The sequence below is a fragment of the Psammomys obesus genome, unplaced genomic scaffold (assembly GCF_907164565.1).
Source record: "Psammomys obesus unplaced genomic scaffold, mPsaObe1.curated_primary_1811, whole genome shotgun sequence".
Taxonomy (NCBI): domain Eukaryota; kingdom Metazoa; phylum Chordata; class Mammalia; order Rodentia; family Muridae; genus Psammomys; species Psammomys obesus.
The window spans coordinates 11,198,099-11,213,098 of record NW_026596073.1 but is presented as its reverse complement, the minus strand read 5'-3'; the positions used below and the strand labels follow the sequence as shown (position 1 = coordinate 11,213,098).

At 44.2% G+C, this 15,000-nt stretch overlaps 1 protein-coding gene across 4 annotated transcripts in view; it reads left to right on the top strand.

Annotated features, from left to right (window-relative positions):
* The window catches only part of Rab3ip (RAB3A interacting protein), a 45,496-nt gene that overhangs the window by 60 nt on the left and 30,436 nt on the right, over nucleotides 1-15,000 (top strand). For 2 of the 4 annotated variants that reach the window (XM_055625935.1, XM_055625934.1), the window contains exons 1-4: nucleotides 46-120; nucleotides 10,253-10,328; nucleotides 13,036-13,316; nucleotides 14,162-14,420. In XM_055625935.1, the coding sequence (XP_055481910.1) occupies nucleotides 13,066-13,316; nucleotides 14,162-14,420 (510 nt within the window). In that variant the 5' untranslated portion in view covers nucleotides 46-120; nucleotides 10,253-10,328; nucleotides 13,036-13,065. Of the gene's footprint in view, nucleotides 121-10,252; nucleotides 10,329-13,035; nucleotides 13,317-14,161; nucleotides 14,421-15,000 lie in introns of all 4 variants that reach the window. The other 2 variants (XM_055625936.1, XM_055625937.1) reach the window with 2 other exon arrangements.

The following is a 15,000-nucleotide window of genomic DNA, read 5'->3' as shown; positions in this document are numbered from 1 at the left end:
CGACGGAGTGGAGCGGCGTCGGTCCGCAGCTGTCCTCCGCGTCTCCCGGGCTGCGGACGCACACCCTGCGGCAGGGCGAGCGCCGCTGGGCGCGGGCGGCGGCCGCGGCGGGTCCGGCAGGTGAGCGCGGCGGCGGGAGGGAGAGGCCGGCGGCGGGAGCACCGCCCCCCTCGGCGCCTCGGCTCGCGCCCTCGTCCAGCCGGCCCGGAGCGCGGCCGGGCAGGGGCTGGAGGCGGCGGGGAGAGCGCGGACGCCGCCCGCCGACCGCGGAGCCCCGGGGACCGGGAGGGCGGCGGCGGCGGCGGCTCCGGCTCGGCGCGTTACTCATTAACTCCGCGGCCCCGACGCTCAGCTGGCGGCCCGCGCGGCCTGGGGCACGGAGTTGCTCAAGTCGCGGGCGGCGCGGTTGGCCAGGGATGTTGCGGGGGTCGCCGGCCCGAGAGCCGGTGCCCGGTCTCTCCCCCGCGGTCGGCCCGGCTGGACTTCGGGAGTCGGGACACCGGGAGTGGGAGGACGCCGGGTCGCTCGCCCCCGCCGCCCACGGAGAAGCCGCTTCGAAGCTGGGGAAGGGATGGTCCCGGGTGAACGCTGCAGCCCTGGAAGAGTTGCCAATTGTTGGAGATGAAAACATCGATCCGTCGTGGCTGGCTGGAGCACTCTGCTCCGACTTAGGACGGATGCCCCGAGGCACTTTAGTTTCAAGGAAATGTTGCCTGCTCCCAGCCTACCTGTTTATACGCTCCTCAGTGTCCCCCGAGTCAAGGAAAGAGCCCTGGATCTTTTTGCTGTGGAATGATTGCATAATTGGAAGGAGAGGCCGATAAGAGGATTAAAACAAACTGTTCTATTGTAAATCTATTGAAAGACCCAGTTTCTGTCCATTACGCTGTTCTTAAGTTTTTGTTTTTAAACAATGACAAATCGAGAGGAAAAAGGAGGCAGAATAGGTATGCTAGCCCATCATTGTAAATATTTGATACTGTTAAATATTTCACCAGTTTTATGGGGCATGTGTTATTTATTTACTAGGACTGTGGGTTTTGAGAAGACTTTTCGTGTTTGGATGGACGTGCATTCAGAGTCTGGCTCATGTGATCTAATCCTCAAGGCCTTAGTGGAACGTATCGCAGGAACCGGTTACACAGATTTACCCAATAATGCATTCTTACCATATTTTGGTAGTATGATATGGTAATGACTTCCTTGAACTTTTTTTTTTTCCTTTCCAGTACAACGATGTTTTTAACTAATGCATGGTTTTGTGAATGAGCGTGTTTGATGAAACGCTTCTTTGCTCTCTTCACATAGCAAGTCTCCTGTGATATCGAATACATCTAACCTTTCATGATCTGTCTGATGTTCACCTGCCTTGTGGAGTTTTGATTAGCAATGGCACTGTTTGAATCCAGCCATGCTTTTTAATTGGTGTAATTCTATACCCTAAACATTATTCTTTACCTCAGATTTCCTCTATGCTCCCTACTCTGCTGCATACATGATGCTCAACAAATAATTTTTTAAATGGAAAAGTTCCCAGGAATAGCCTGTCCCTCATTATTATGCTGTGGCGAATTAGAAACTTGTACATAACGTTAGTTTCACGTGTATTGCAGGGTTAGATAGGCCTTTCTTCTCTGCCGAGTAGGCCCCTCCGAGCACCTTAGCTCTAATGAAAGTGGCGTAACTTTCAGAACCATCTCTCATCAAGCATGCCACCTTGAGTAAATCATTTATTGAGCACACTATGTAGAAACATATTAAAATGCCGATATTTGGTCCTTTTCCGTGTTTCCGCTCAACCTGAACTTCAGAAACGTGGGATGTGGGTTTAATCAGACCTTCTGTGGAGATGTGGGGGAGGTAGGAAGTATCAAGCTTGACTGTAGCCTGGGCACTGTGCCCGCTCCTTGAGGCTGCTTTGGCTCCTTGATCCTCAGGACATTCTTAGGTTATAGATAGCTTTATCAGATTTTACAGATCTGGAAACTGAAGAGCAGAGAGTCAAAATGACTTGCCTGGAGTACTTAGTCGTCATTTATAGTGGCCGATAGCAAAGCCAGGATGAAAAACTATGTGAGGACCCCAAATGGAGATTTGAGCTCTGTTGTTCCTTATGTTACTGGTCTGTACCTCTGAAAAAGGCTTTGCATTTAGCAGGTGTGCAGGTAAAATGTGTTTGTATTCGTGTGTCTGATTTAAAAACTATCCATGTGTTCTGATGGTGGTGACATCGCTTTTGCCACTGCTGTTGATTGCTGAGTCCTGATCTATGCTCACTCCAACTCATTTACCCTCACTAACGAAGAGATAGGTTATTTATACCCCTTTGCCTTTTGTAGTTGAGAAAATTGAGACATGGGTGGTTGTGTGGCTTAGCCGGGATCGTATAGCTGATTAAGCGACAGGTTGGTTAGTCAGGTGGCTTCAGTAACAAGGCTTGCAACCATCACTAACCCCATTGCTTCTTGTGGTATAGGTTGTGATGCCAGAGAGCGTGCTGTTTGCTGCTAGTCATGACAATTCACCAGTTCATGCTTGAAGGATTGCCTGTTCTTAATTACTGCTCCGTCGACCTCCTATGTAGGTCGTAATGCTGAAAAATTGCTTTTAATTTAGCTTTTACGAGATAGTTAATATGGGTGTAATATGTAATTCTTATGTCACCAGAGGTTTTTAAAATAAAATATTCAGTAGGTATCTACTTTGCAAGCCAGTGGGGGTTGAAGGAAGCTATAAAGAGTGTAAGGGCGGAGCGTATGGTGCCCCTGTATTTTATACAGTATGTTCCCCAAAAGTTAGAGGAGGCTGGGATGTAGCTCAGTGGTAGAGAGACATTGAGTTCAGTGATAGGACTCAAAAAGCAACAGCTCCCAGCAAAACAGACCAGAACATTTAGAAGGATGTATACCAGTGTATGTATGGGGAAAAAAATCTGTGCATAAATTATATTGATTAGCAAAGAGCTACAGAGTTGGGTACTGGGGTGGAAGCAGAGACTAGTAGACACAGGTGTGTGCTAAGGTAATGTCAAAGTTATAAGAATATTCTTTGGGAAGATACATTTTAAAATTAAACTCTTGGCCTGTATAATGCAGGTCAACAAATTTTGCTACTGTCTCTACTAAGGTCAGATTTCAGGGTTTTGGAAAACTCTGCAGCTTTTGGTTTCTCCTTTGCTGAAGTGCTGTAATGCCTCCCCCTGCCCCAGCTTCTGTGATGTTGGAAACCTACTTCCGCTCCAAGCTTCCCTCATTTATATAATAATTGAAAATGTAAAGTTTCTACTTTTTTTTAAATTAATTTTGATGTTTGTGCTACATTTGTACTTTTCTTGTGAACTGGACACATGCTTAAGAAGATGGTTCCATGAGCCCTCGGACAGCAGGCTTTTCTTTATCTTACCCCAATTTATTATAGCTTAGCATTGGGCTTGATAACCAGGACAGATTGTACTGGGTAAGCCATTGAGATTGAGTTGACATTAGAAATTGAAGTGTTCAGAATGAGAGTTGAGAGGACTAAGGAAGGAAGAGGGGTGCTTTTGACAGCTTGATTAACCTGCTGTCTTTTTCTTCTGCTTTCTCTTTCGCCTTACAGCTGAAAAGGGCAGTTGTACACGCTTAAATTGTATATAGTCTTACACAGACTGACATCTGACTATTGGCAGCACGATTCAATAGCTATAGCCACAGACCACGTCAACTCACAGAAGAAGATGGAAGTTAGCAGAGTGGCTGAAGTGTATGAGAGATTTGTAGCTCGTAGTTAACAAAGACCAGTGTTTTAAGTTTCTACAGTAACTGGGAAACTGGGAATCTTTGCTTTTCTGTGACAAACCTATTTCACTGATGTTACCACAAATGGCAGATTGAATTCACTTTTAGTGGCTGAGTAAGACACAGGAGTACACTGACTTTAGTAAAATCTAGCTACTGTTTATTTTAGTTTACATGTTGAGCTTTTCAGAGTCCTGTAAGGAGAGTTGAGGAGACAGCTCAGTCAGTAAAGCGCTTGCCTGAGTTTGATCTCCAGACCCTTGTAAAAAACTGTGTACTAGTTGCTTTTTCTGTTGCCGTGATAAAATACTACGACCAAAGCAGCTTATAGTAGAGTTTGGACTGTAGTTGCAGCAGGTTAGGGATCCATATTGTCGGGGGCAGCAGGCAGCCAGAGCAGGAAGTTGAGCTAGCCCATCTTTAACAGCAGGCATGGAGCGGAGAGCTTGTACAATACCTAGGACGAGGATGTGTCCCAAAGCTTGCCCCCAATGAAGCCCTCAAACCACTGAGAACCAAGTGTTCAAACACGACAGCCTATGGGGGAACAGTTCTCATTCTAACCACCACAAGTTTGGTCTGGTGGCTGTACTTAGGAGGCTGAAATAGGCAGATCTCTGAAGCTTGCCAGGCTGGCTAGCCCAGCATAGTTGATGAGCTCCAGGCCAGTGAGAAAACAGACCCTTCCTCAAAGCAGAGTGAATGTCACCTGAGTAATGACACCAGAGATACTGTCCTCTGGTGCCAACATGCACAGGGACACAGGGACATACGGACATACACACAGCCCTCCCAAAGCTCCCCCCCCCCAGCTCTTTAATGACTTTTAACAGGTGTTTTAAAAAAAATCTCACCAACTATTCTCATGATGATCGAACAGAACCAACTCTAAAACAACTCAAAATCTCACTGAGCTTAAGATACACAGCACAAGGAGGAGGAATTAACTCTTTATCTCCCACTGTGACTATAGATGCCATGTAACCAGCCAGCCTCACCTTCATGCCACTGTTTGCCACCTTCAGGGTGGAATGTGGCTCATGTTCTGGCCAGTTGTGTGTCCGCTTGACACAAGCTGGAGTCACTGGAGAGGAGGGAGCCCCAAGGGAGAGAATGCCACAGTCAGATCAGTCTGTAGGCAAGCCTGCAGGATGTTTTCTTAGAGATTGATGGGGGAGAGCCCAGCCCATTGTGGGTGGTGCCATCCCTGGGCTGGAAGTCCTGGGTCCTATAAGAAAGCAGGCTGAATAAGCCATGGGAGCAAGTGAGCCAGCAGCACCCTCCGTGGCCTCTCATCAGCTCCTGCCTCCAGGTTCCTGCCCTGTTTGAGTTCCTGTCCTGACTTTTTTTTTGATGATGAAGCAAATAAACGCTTTGCTCTCCCAAAAGACAAAAACCTCAACAAAGAAGCAAATAAAGGAGGACATGATGATAGCAGCCAGTGCGAGGGAAAGGACACATGAAAGTGGTGACCAGTGTTGGTGTCAGTGGCTGTGTTTGAAGAAATTTCTGTTTGTGTTTTCAGAGAGAAGAGTTGAGATGTTCAGGTTTTTCTGTGTTGATGTGTGTTACCTCTTAGGGTGGGTATGGTGGCGCCGACTTTAGAAACCCTTGGTCCTTCTGGTGTTGTCTGCTACTGCTGTCTCAGGCAGTTTTGTCTTTATGTCTTTAGTGTATTTGACCTTGACTAATGAATGTTCTTGCGCCAGCTTCTGTAAAGCAAGGATTGGGACCATTTTAAAGGGATGCTGTGATGCTCAGCTAGATTGTGTACGTATGCAGATAAAAATAAACTGATACATTTACACAATGGAATACTAGTCAGCTATTAAAAACAAGGGCATCATGATTTTGCAGGCAAATGGTGGGAACTAGAAAAAATCATCCTGAGTGAGGTAACCCAGAAGCAGAAAGACACGCATGTTATATCCTCACTTATAAGTGGGTATTACCCATATAATATAGGATAAACACACTAAAATCTACAGACCTAAAGAAGCTAAACAAAGAGGACCCTAGGGAGGATTCATAAATCTCATTCAGAAGGGCAAGTAGAGTAAATACTGGAAGTGGTAGAAGAGAGAGAACAGGATTGGAATCTACCACAGATGTCTTCTGAAAGACTCTCCCCAGCAGGGGATTTAAGCAGATGCAGAGACTCACAGCCAAATTTTGGGCAGAATACAGGGAGTCTTATGGAAGAAGTGGAAGATGGAAAGACCTGGAAGGGACAGGAGCTCTACAAGGACACCAACAAAGCCAAATAAATCTGCGTCTAGCAGGGCCTGCAGAGACTTGATGAAACAACCAAGGACAGTGCATGGAGAGGACCTAGACCCCCTGCTCAGATGTAGCTGATTGGCAGCTCGGTCTCCATGTGGGTTCCCTAATAAGGGGAACAGGGGCAGTCTCTGGCATGAACTCCATTGCCTGCTCTTTGATCACTTCCCCTTGGTGGTACAATCTAGCCAGCCCACAAAGGTAAAGGGTCCAGGCAGTCCTGATGGGACCTGATAGGCTAGGGTCAGGCAGTAGGGGAGGAGGACTTCCCTGTTGCAGTAAATAAAAAATGCGTGTTTGGGGGCTATATAATGTTATTTATTATTAGCCCTAAAAATATCATGGCAGTATTATCTTAACACGCTATCACAAATAAAAAGACACAGATACCTGTTAGATTTAAAACTGCCTTATTTACTTTGGGGTGGGCAGATGTTTCACTTGTACTGTCACAGTGTCCTCACCGTCCATCTCCCAGACCCCATCCAATGCCATCTGCCTTAATCACCCTCATCTAAACTATCTTCCATCCATAATCTTATAATTACTTGCTTTTATTTTTCATCTGGGCCTTTCCACACCATTTTTGAGTCCCTTCTCCTTGCCCGTGTGCTTTCTTCTCCACGCTAACCCATCATGCTGTCCTCCTTCCTCTTCTCTTCTAGTCCGTCTGATTTCCTGAGATTCTCTCCTGAACTCCAAAGCCAGGGAACCTTAGCCATGTCTACCCCTTTCTGCCCTGCCCAGGTGTAGGCTGTTTAATCAGCCAGTCAGATATAATGACTTAGGCAGGTTTACAAATAAAGGATAGGTGTAACCAGATCTTGAGGACCAGCATTAGAACAAGCCCCATCAGTGGACTAGGAGAGAGGGATATGGGGAAGAGGGAGAGATGGTGGGACCAGGAGGAGGTGAGGGAAGGGCCTACAACCGGGATACACACTGAAATAAATTGTAGAGAATAATAATTTTAAAAATAATAATAAAATTAAAATCTTAGTTCAAAACATAGAACAAAACAAACACTCCCGTTCTAGATATTCCAGGGTATGACCTTGATGTTGATCTGGCCTTTCTAGTTTATGTAGCCCTTTGTAGTAGCCAGCCAGCCAGTTGCCTATAGTTAATGCCATTAGTCCCTGGAGTCCTTTTTTCTAAATTATTGCATTATAGGTTGGCTACGCTTTCTGAGATGAAGGCCTGACTCTTCAGGATAAACGCCAAGCAACATTTTCACGTTAAATGAAGCGTTTAATGGTCTGTCCCTTAGCTGCCTTTCCTGCCCGGTTTTCTGTCACTCTTTCCTCGCTAGGTTCCTTTCTGTCAGACCCTTATTCCCCGAGTGTCCTATCTTATTTCCCTGCCTTGTCAATCTTGTGGACTCTTTAGCATTTAAGATGTAAGTTGTATTTTACTCTCCTTAGAGAGTACATTTTTTCCTCTCCCTCTTCCTTCTCCCCCTGTGCCTGCAGGGTACTCACTGCCTCTGATGGGCCCCATGCTAGTCTGTCCACTGCTCCGTTCTTAGACCTCAGCACTAGGATGTGCCCGGAGGAAATGGAGCTGGTGATCATGCCCCTGATGTACTGGAAGTGGATGGACGGAGGTGTGAAGGGCATGGACTGATAGATGGAATTTGTAACACTTTTATTCACGATACACTGTTGAAGTAGCAAACTTTCTTAATATCAGGAGACAGTCTTTAAAAGGCATGCTAAACTAGAAAGTCATCTGAGTGTGTGTGTGTGTGTGTGTGTATATATATCTGGTCAGGTGTGGTGTGGCAGGTTCCTTTAATCCCAGCATTCAGGAGGCAGCGGCAGGTGGAACTCTGAGTGTGAGCCAGACTGGTCTACATAGGATTCTATGTCAACTAGGGCTACCTGGTGAGACCGTGTCTCAAAAAAATGTGTGTGGGGGGGATGACCCATTCTCCTAGGTCTTACTGCATCTTCCAGTGGTTGGTAAATAATACACTGAAAGAAGAAAATAATCCCTTTTGGTGTTTTGAGGCAGCGTCTCACAATACAGCCTGGGTTAGCCTGGACCTTGTGTAGGTTGGCTTGGTCTTGAACTTGCAGGGTTGACCCCTGACCCTCCACAGAAGCACAGTGACACTCTCAATATTACACATACTCACATAGTTATAATAACAATTTAAAAAATTGGAAAACGAGATTCTTAGCTTTCCTGTTCAGGCTCTGATGTTTTCCTCTGATGCCATATAACCCTTGTTTATTTCTGAAGTGTAGTTCTCATAACAGTTTTCATAAATAGAGAATCAAATTAATTATCAGGTACGTCAAGTTGACTTGGGAATGTGATTCTTTTTCTACTTCTCACTTGTCAAGGGAAGTTGAATCTGGAATGCACTGTTAGTGGGAAGTGTGTGTGTGTGTGTGTATACACTTGTGTGATTATAGAGGTCAGAAGTGAATGTTGCATGTGGCTCAGGCACCTTTTGAGACAGGGTGTCTCGTTAGTCCAGAACTTGCCCTGTAAGCTAGGCTGGCTGCCACGGGGAACCCCAGGAGTCCTCTTGTCTCTCCCAAGCCCCAGTGTTGGGATTATAAGCACAGTGTTAGGATTATAAGCACATCCTAATTTTTACATGAATTCTGGGATCAAGCCTTGTACTGACTGAGCCATTTTCTAGCTCCTGCCCTTTGTGCTTCCTGTAGCATTTAGCACACACTGTCACAGAAGACATACTGGGATCAAATCGTTATTTCTAAAACGGTAAATAAAAGGAAAAATCACCACACCCAGGTGTGGTGGTGCACTCCTTTAATCCTAGCAGTTGGGAGGCAGAGGCAGGTGGATCTCTGAGTTCAAGGCCAGCCTGGTCTACGGAGTGAGTTCCAGGACAGCCAGGGCTACAAGGAGAAACTTTGTCTCAAAAAACAAAACAAATAAAAATCATTTTATCCTTACATTTTGGTATGTCTTAGGTCATGAGGAAAATATTTTTTTAAAAATCAAGGTAATAATAATGGGGCTGAACAAATGGCTCACTGGGTGCTCTTCCAGAGGACCCTGATTCAATTTCCAGCACCCACATGGCACCCACAACTGTCTCTAACTCCAGTTCTAGGGAATCCGACACCCTCACATAGACATACATGCACAGTTAAAAAGGAATCATTAAAACATTTAAAAAGATCAACTTAATATAAGTTCACTGTGTCCAGCCGAGGATCACAGTAGCTACTAAGATCATGACAGACAAGCGTGTCGGCCTTGAGTCAGTGAGTGGCAGTCACAGGTTCTAAGCTCGCCAGCAGGTGCCTCAAAAGGGAAACCCTGGCATTTTTAATTTAAGGACTCTTAAGAGTTAGCTGTTTTGACTTTGTATTTTTATTAAACTTTTGTCATATCTAAAACCATGTTGGTTACAAATGACATTAAGATAACTTACTTGCTTGATTTTATGTGTATAATAGTTCAGAATAATAACATCAGTATTACTGCTAATGTGATCATAGTTCGTGGTACCTTTACTGCATTAGACCTTAGAAAACATTGTTGGATTTACTTTACATTATTGTTGTAAAATCATAGGAAGGAATTACTTTTTTGTGGTTAAGATACTATCCCTATATTAGATGTTTTTACTTTCAGAGATTTAAAAAATTAATATTCATATGGTTTAAAGTTAAAATTCAGACCTATAAAAATACAATGAGAAAAGTCTGGACTTGATCTTTTCCCTCTACTTGGTTCCTCCCTCCCACTCTAGGTAATTGTTAGTTCTGCTTTTAGGGTAACCCTCCAGTTCTAAAATACATGTGTATGCATGTGCAGTTATATGTATCTCTTATACAGATAATAAGCTTGTGCTTTTACTCTCGTCTCCTAGATTGTGAAGTAGCTTATGCACTGGTGAGCAAACTTGTCAAATTTGTGTTGGATTTCAGGTCCCCACGGCACAGTGGAAGGAGAGCAGAGCGCTGCCCTCCACATGTGCGCTGTGGTAAACATTTTTAAAAGTAGCTTACTCTACACAGCTGTTTCTGCTCAAGGTCTTTCCTGTTTTTATGTTTACCAGCACAGCCTCAAGGTCATTTACAGCACTGTGTGGACACTGTTCTTTTCATATACACAAGTAGCATTTCATTGTGAGGCCGAACCTCACCTTATAAAGTCAGTCCTTTGCTGTTACAAATGATGCGTTTATCATGTTTTTGTTTCTCCAGTTTGCCTGTTTGTCCGTGGGCTGAAGCCCCAGGAGCATGCTGGGTCATATGCTGCATGAACCTGTCATTTTTCTAGGTATTGTCATACTTTTCTTCCAGAAGGTTTATCTCATTTTGCATTTCTAGAAATTAAGATGATGTTATACCTGTAATTCAGTGAGCCTTTAAGGTATACAATGTTGAATTGGATAACTGTGGGATAGAAGGAAGGATTGTCGTTAGTAATAAAATGTCAGTTTAAATACAGGCTCCTGCCGCTGCTCTTGGTTTACCACCAGAACGAGAGGGTAAGAACCTCTGATGAGGGAAGCCACCGCACACTGGATGTAGGGCTGAGAAAGCAGGCTGGCACTGAGGGCAGCTTTCTCCCGCTGGCTGGTGTGCATAGTACCAGAAGGGGCTGTGTAGTCTCCTAGGGAGAGAAAGGTCGTAAAGGTCTAAAGCAGCTGAGGATCCTGCAAGCTACAGTCCTGCAAAGCAAGACCTGCACACTGGTGCAGTAGTGCAAGAACGTTGTGGGATTAACCAGTCACTTCTTTATTGCCTTCAGGGACTGCTCCATGGGCGGGAGTGCATGATTGATACTGTAAACCTGGCCATACACCAAAGGTTGGGTGTTACAGGCCCTAGCAGAGGACATACTCCTAATGATTTACTAAGTGGGACCCACAGCCTAACCGCCTCCTAAGTGTTTGTGTTAATGTCCAATATGGGTCAGAGACACTTCTTTTTGCACAGGGTGAGAGTTAATGCAGAGGCTCCTGTGTGGCCAGAATGCTTAGAATAAGTGACTGTTGAGTGCTCAGCCCTAAATGATACACCTGCCCCTGCCTGGCCCAGGGAACATCACCCGAGAGGGGTGGAAAGATGATAAGAACCCCAGGATGGAGAAGAGCACCTCTGTTCTTTGCATGTGGCATGGCTGTTGCAGTGTTGGGCACACAGCAGCTGTGGCTACCTGCAGAAGACCGGCAAAGAAGATAAGGATCTGGGGATGATCTTTTCCTCGTTGGGAAAAGAAAAGCATCAAAAAGAATGGGCGAGGGATAAGAGACGATAATAGGGGTGAATGAGTGTAATGATTCCGTACATACATGAGATTGTCCAAGTTTGGAACGTCAGTGTAGTGTAAACACATTTCAAAGTTTTTTTTTTTTTTTTAACCTTAGCATGAATTAGTTAATTATATTGAAAGGAAAATAAAATATATGCTTTTAGCATAGGCACCATGTGCCTGTGTATTTGTATGTGTATTATGTAAAAAATGAAAGTGGTTCTTTTAGGTGAAAAAAACAAATTAGGAAATATCTCATTTTTCATTTGGCATAGTAAATATTTTACATTAAATTATTTAAGCTTTGAGGACTAATATTGCAATTTGCTGTTAATAAATTTGTTACTAGTAAATTTACTTTGAAGTTGGGCATTTATAGATTTAGTTGATAAAATTTTGGTTGTTCATACATGATCGTGTATTAATCTGCAATTCTGAGAGAATGTCAGTATTGTGTTGACTTTCTGCAGGCTTTTTAGTCTCTACTGGATTATTTCTTAAGGCTTTTTATTGGTGATGTGAGAGGATTAAAGTTTTCAGTTTAACAAGTGCACCCTTATCTTTGTGTTTTGTGGAAGAAGTGATGTAGCAGCTGCTGCTTGCGTTTTAAAGGTCTGGGAAGGACCATTCACAACATCCAAGTACTGTTGTAGAAGGGACCAGGTTGGAAGAGGAAGTTGGGTTCCAGGCTTACAGGCTGTGACTTTGGACTTTTCCCTGTAGATTAAAAAAAAAAAACAAAAACTTTGTTTTACAATTAAGAGAACACCTGAGGGAGACGTGACTTATTTTTTATATGAACTTTGTAAAACTATTGAACAATACTGTATAAAGTATATTTCTGCTAGCGTAGAAATGGAAGAGTACTTGTTATTAATGGCTGTGAAATAAACGTTTCTCAGGAGCACTGTGCTCTTAAGTGCCTTAAGGGATTTTGAAGGGGTGGGCCAGGACGGGGACCCTACTTAGGCCCATTCCCAACGTTTGGGTTAGGGAAACGAAGCCTATAACCCAGGACTGGATCCTGGGCTCTGACCCAGCCCATCAAGTCCAGCAGTCAGGGTATGGATTGGGGCTTGTGCATCTGGTGGTGATTTTGCTCTCTTGTTAACGCCTAGGTTTTGGTAATGATTTTATGACTAGCCAGGAGACTGTCGTTGTGCTTAGGGTATGGTGTATATGTCCCTGTGTCTACATATATATCAGTGGCTTGAAACATTCTCAGATGGCTCAGAAATATTAACAACACCCTAAAACACGGATTGTCCTACAGGAGCTCTGAAGTTGGTTTTGGAAATTTAAAGTGATTTTGAGATAAAAACCACTGGTTTATACAAAGTTGCAGCCAGTTCAAGGCATGATAGAATAGTTGAACTTAAGGCTGTCTTGTTCTAATGTGTGTATGTTTTATTTTTACTGTCTTTTCTACTTTTTCTAACCAAAGTATTGGATGATGGCAAAGTTCAGAAATTAAGAAAGCTTTTCTGCATTCCTCATGCCTTTTAGTTGTACCCTACTATGTCAGTGTTTCTATATTTTTACAGCTTTTCCAAATCAGGTTACCCTCTGTGTCCTATTTCTACCATGAGATCACTTTGCCAATGCTAAGTAGGTTTTTAAAAACTGTATCTTATTGTAAGCTTGTACTTTACACGGACTATTTTACAGCTTACGTATTTTGATTTAGTTTTGAGCTGAGTCCCTAAAAGTCATGTTCTTTTGTCCTCAGCTTAGGTTGTCTTATGATGAAGCCTTTGCTATGGCTAAGGACCCCTTGGAAGGCTTCCATGAAGTAAACCTTGCTTCACCTACTTCTCCGGACCTTCTTGGTGTGTGTGACCCAGGAACCCAAGAGCATACTACCTCCCCGAGTGTCATCTACCGGCCACACCCTTCATCTTTATGCACTGCTCCCGTCCAGGCTAATGCGTTAGATGTCTCTAATCTTCCCACACAACCCGTCTATTCATCTCCTAGGCGTTTCGACTGTGCGGAAATATCTAATATCAGGTAGGAGACCATCAGCACACGTAGTTTGAATTGTTGTTAGTTTGAGAAGTTTGCTTGGCTGTCTTAAATTATTCTTTTTAGAAAATTTGAGTAATGTAAGTATGCCCACATAGCGGGATATATTTAAATCCTTAGACCAGGAATTGGCAAACTTATGCAGACGGCCAGAACAAAAAATATTTTAGGCTTTGCAAGCTATATAGCTTTTTAAAATTTTATTTATTTATTTTTATTTTTTTCTAAGTGGGTGTTTGTTTGCATGTGTATCTGTGTACTGCATGTACGTAGTACCTGTGAAGGCAAGAAGAGGGTGTCAGATCCCTGGGTTACAGATGGCTGTTAGCCATCACCTAGGAGCTGGATACAAATCTGTGTCCTCTGTAAGAAGAGCAGGTACTCTTAACCACTGAGCCATCTCTCCAGCCCCAGGCCATACAGGTTTTGTACCAACTCTTTGGTTTTATTTTTACAGTATGAAAGCAGCCACAGACAGTGTGTAAATGAATAAGTATGATTGTTCCAGGAAAACTTGTGGCCACAGAAATTTCATACAACTTCTACAGGTCATACAGTGTTTCTGATTTCTTGTTATCCGCTCCCGGCTGTGGGCCTTAGGAAAGCAGGTGGAGACTTGAGTCAGCCCTCAGGCTACCATTTGTGCCCCTGTCCTTGAGGAGGAGTACTCAGTAGCACTTTCTTTGATGGTGACAATATTTCTGTAGTATCCTGTATGAGTGAGCGCCTTTAGCTACGTGTGGCATCTCTGGTGTGAGGACCTCTGCTCATTAAGTGGAGGTGGGCTAGTTCATGACATGTTTTATGGCGTACCTTCTGTCTCCTTGCAGCATTCATGTTCCAGAGCCAGCACCGTCCCTTGCCTCTGGGGTGGCAGCAGGGCTTACCAAGCTAACTGCAAGGAAGGACAGCTGTAACGCAGAGAGGGCGTTTCTGCAGGGTGCCGCCGTCACAGAGGCTCCCGCTGCCACGGAGGATGTCTTTGGGTTGAGTACGGATAGCCTGTCTCGGTTACGAAGCCCATCTGTCCTGGAAGTTAGAGAAAAGGGCTACGAAAGGTTAAAAGAAGAACTTGCAAAAGCTCAGAGGGTAAGAAAGTGCTATTGCTCTTTCATACGTTCTGTCAGAAACGACTGCTGTGATGGCAGCTGGGAACATTCTTCCAGGGTGTGATACTCTCCGCCTGCCTCAGCTTCGCTGGACAGCAGCTAGGAGGCGAAACTGCGCGAGTGTAAAGAAGCTCTGCCTAGCAGTAGGACCTGGAGAAAGAGATTCCAAGCTCTGCACCGACTGCCATCTGTCTTTCTTTTCTGTACACAGTTTTGTGGGTTAAATCCCGCATGGATTCCATGTGGATTATGTCCTTCTGTGGTGAATTGAGGCTCACTTCCTTGAAGCCCACCACTAGTTCTTTTTATTTGGAGGAATTGCTTTAGTAATGTCACCATTCTTTCTCTTCCTAATTGTGAACATAGTATTTTACTTTGGAGAATTTTCTTTCCTTGATAATTTCTGTTTGTCTTCAAATTTATGGTCAGCGCTTCTTACCTTCCCCCGCCTTCCCCAGAAATAAAATTACAGAGCGAACCATATAACATTAGGAAACAGGAAAGGTATTTATTTGTGTGTGTGTGTGTGTGTGTGTGTGTGTGTGTGTGTGTGTGTGTGT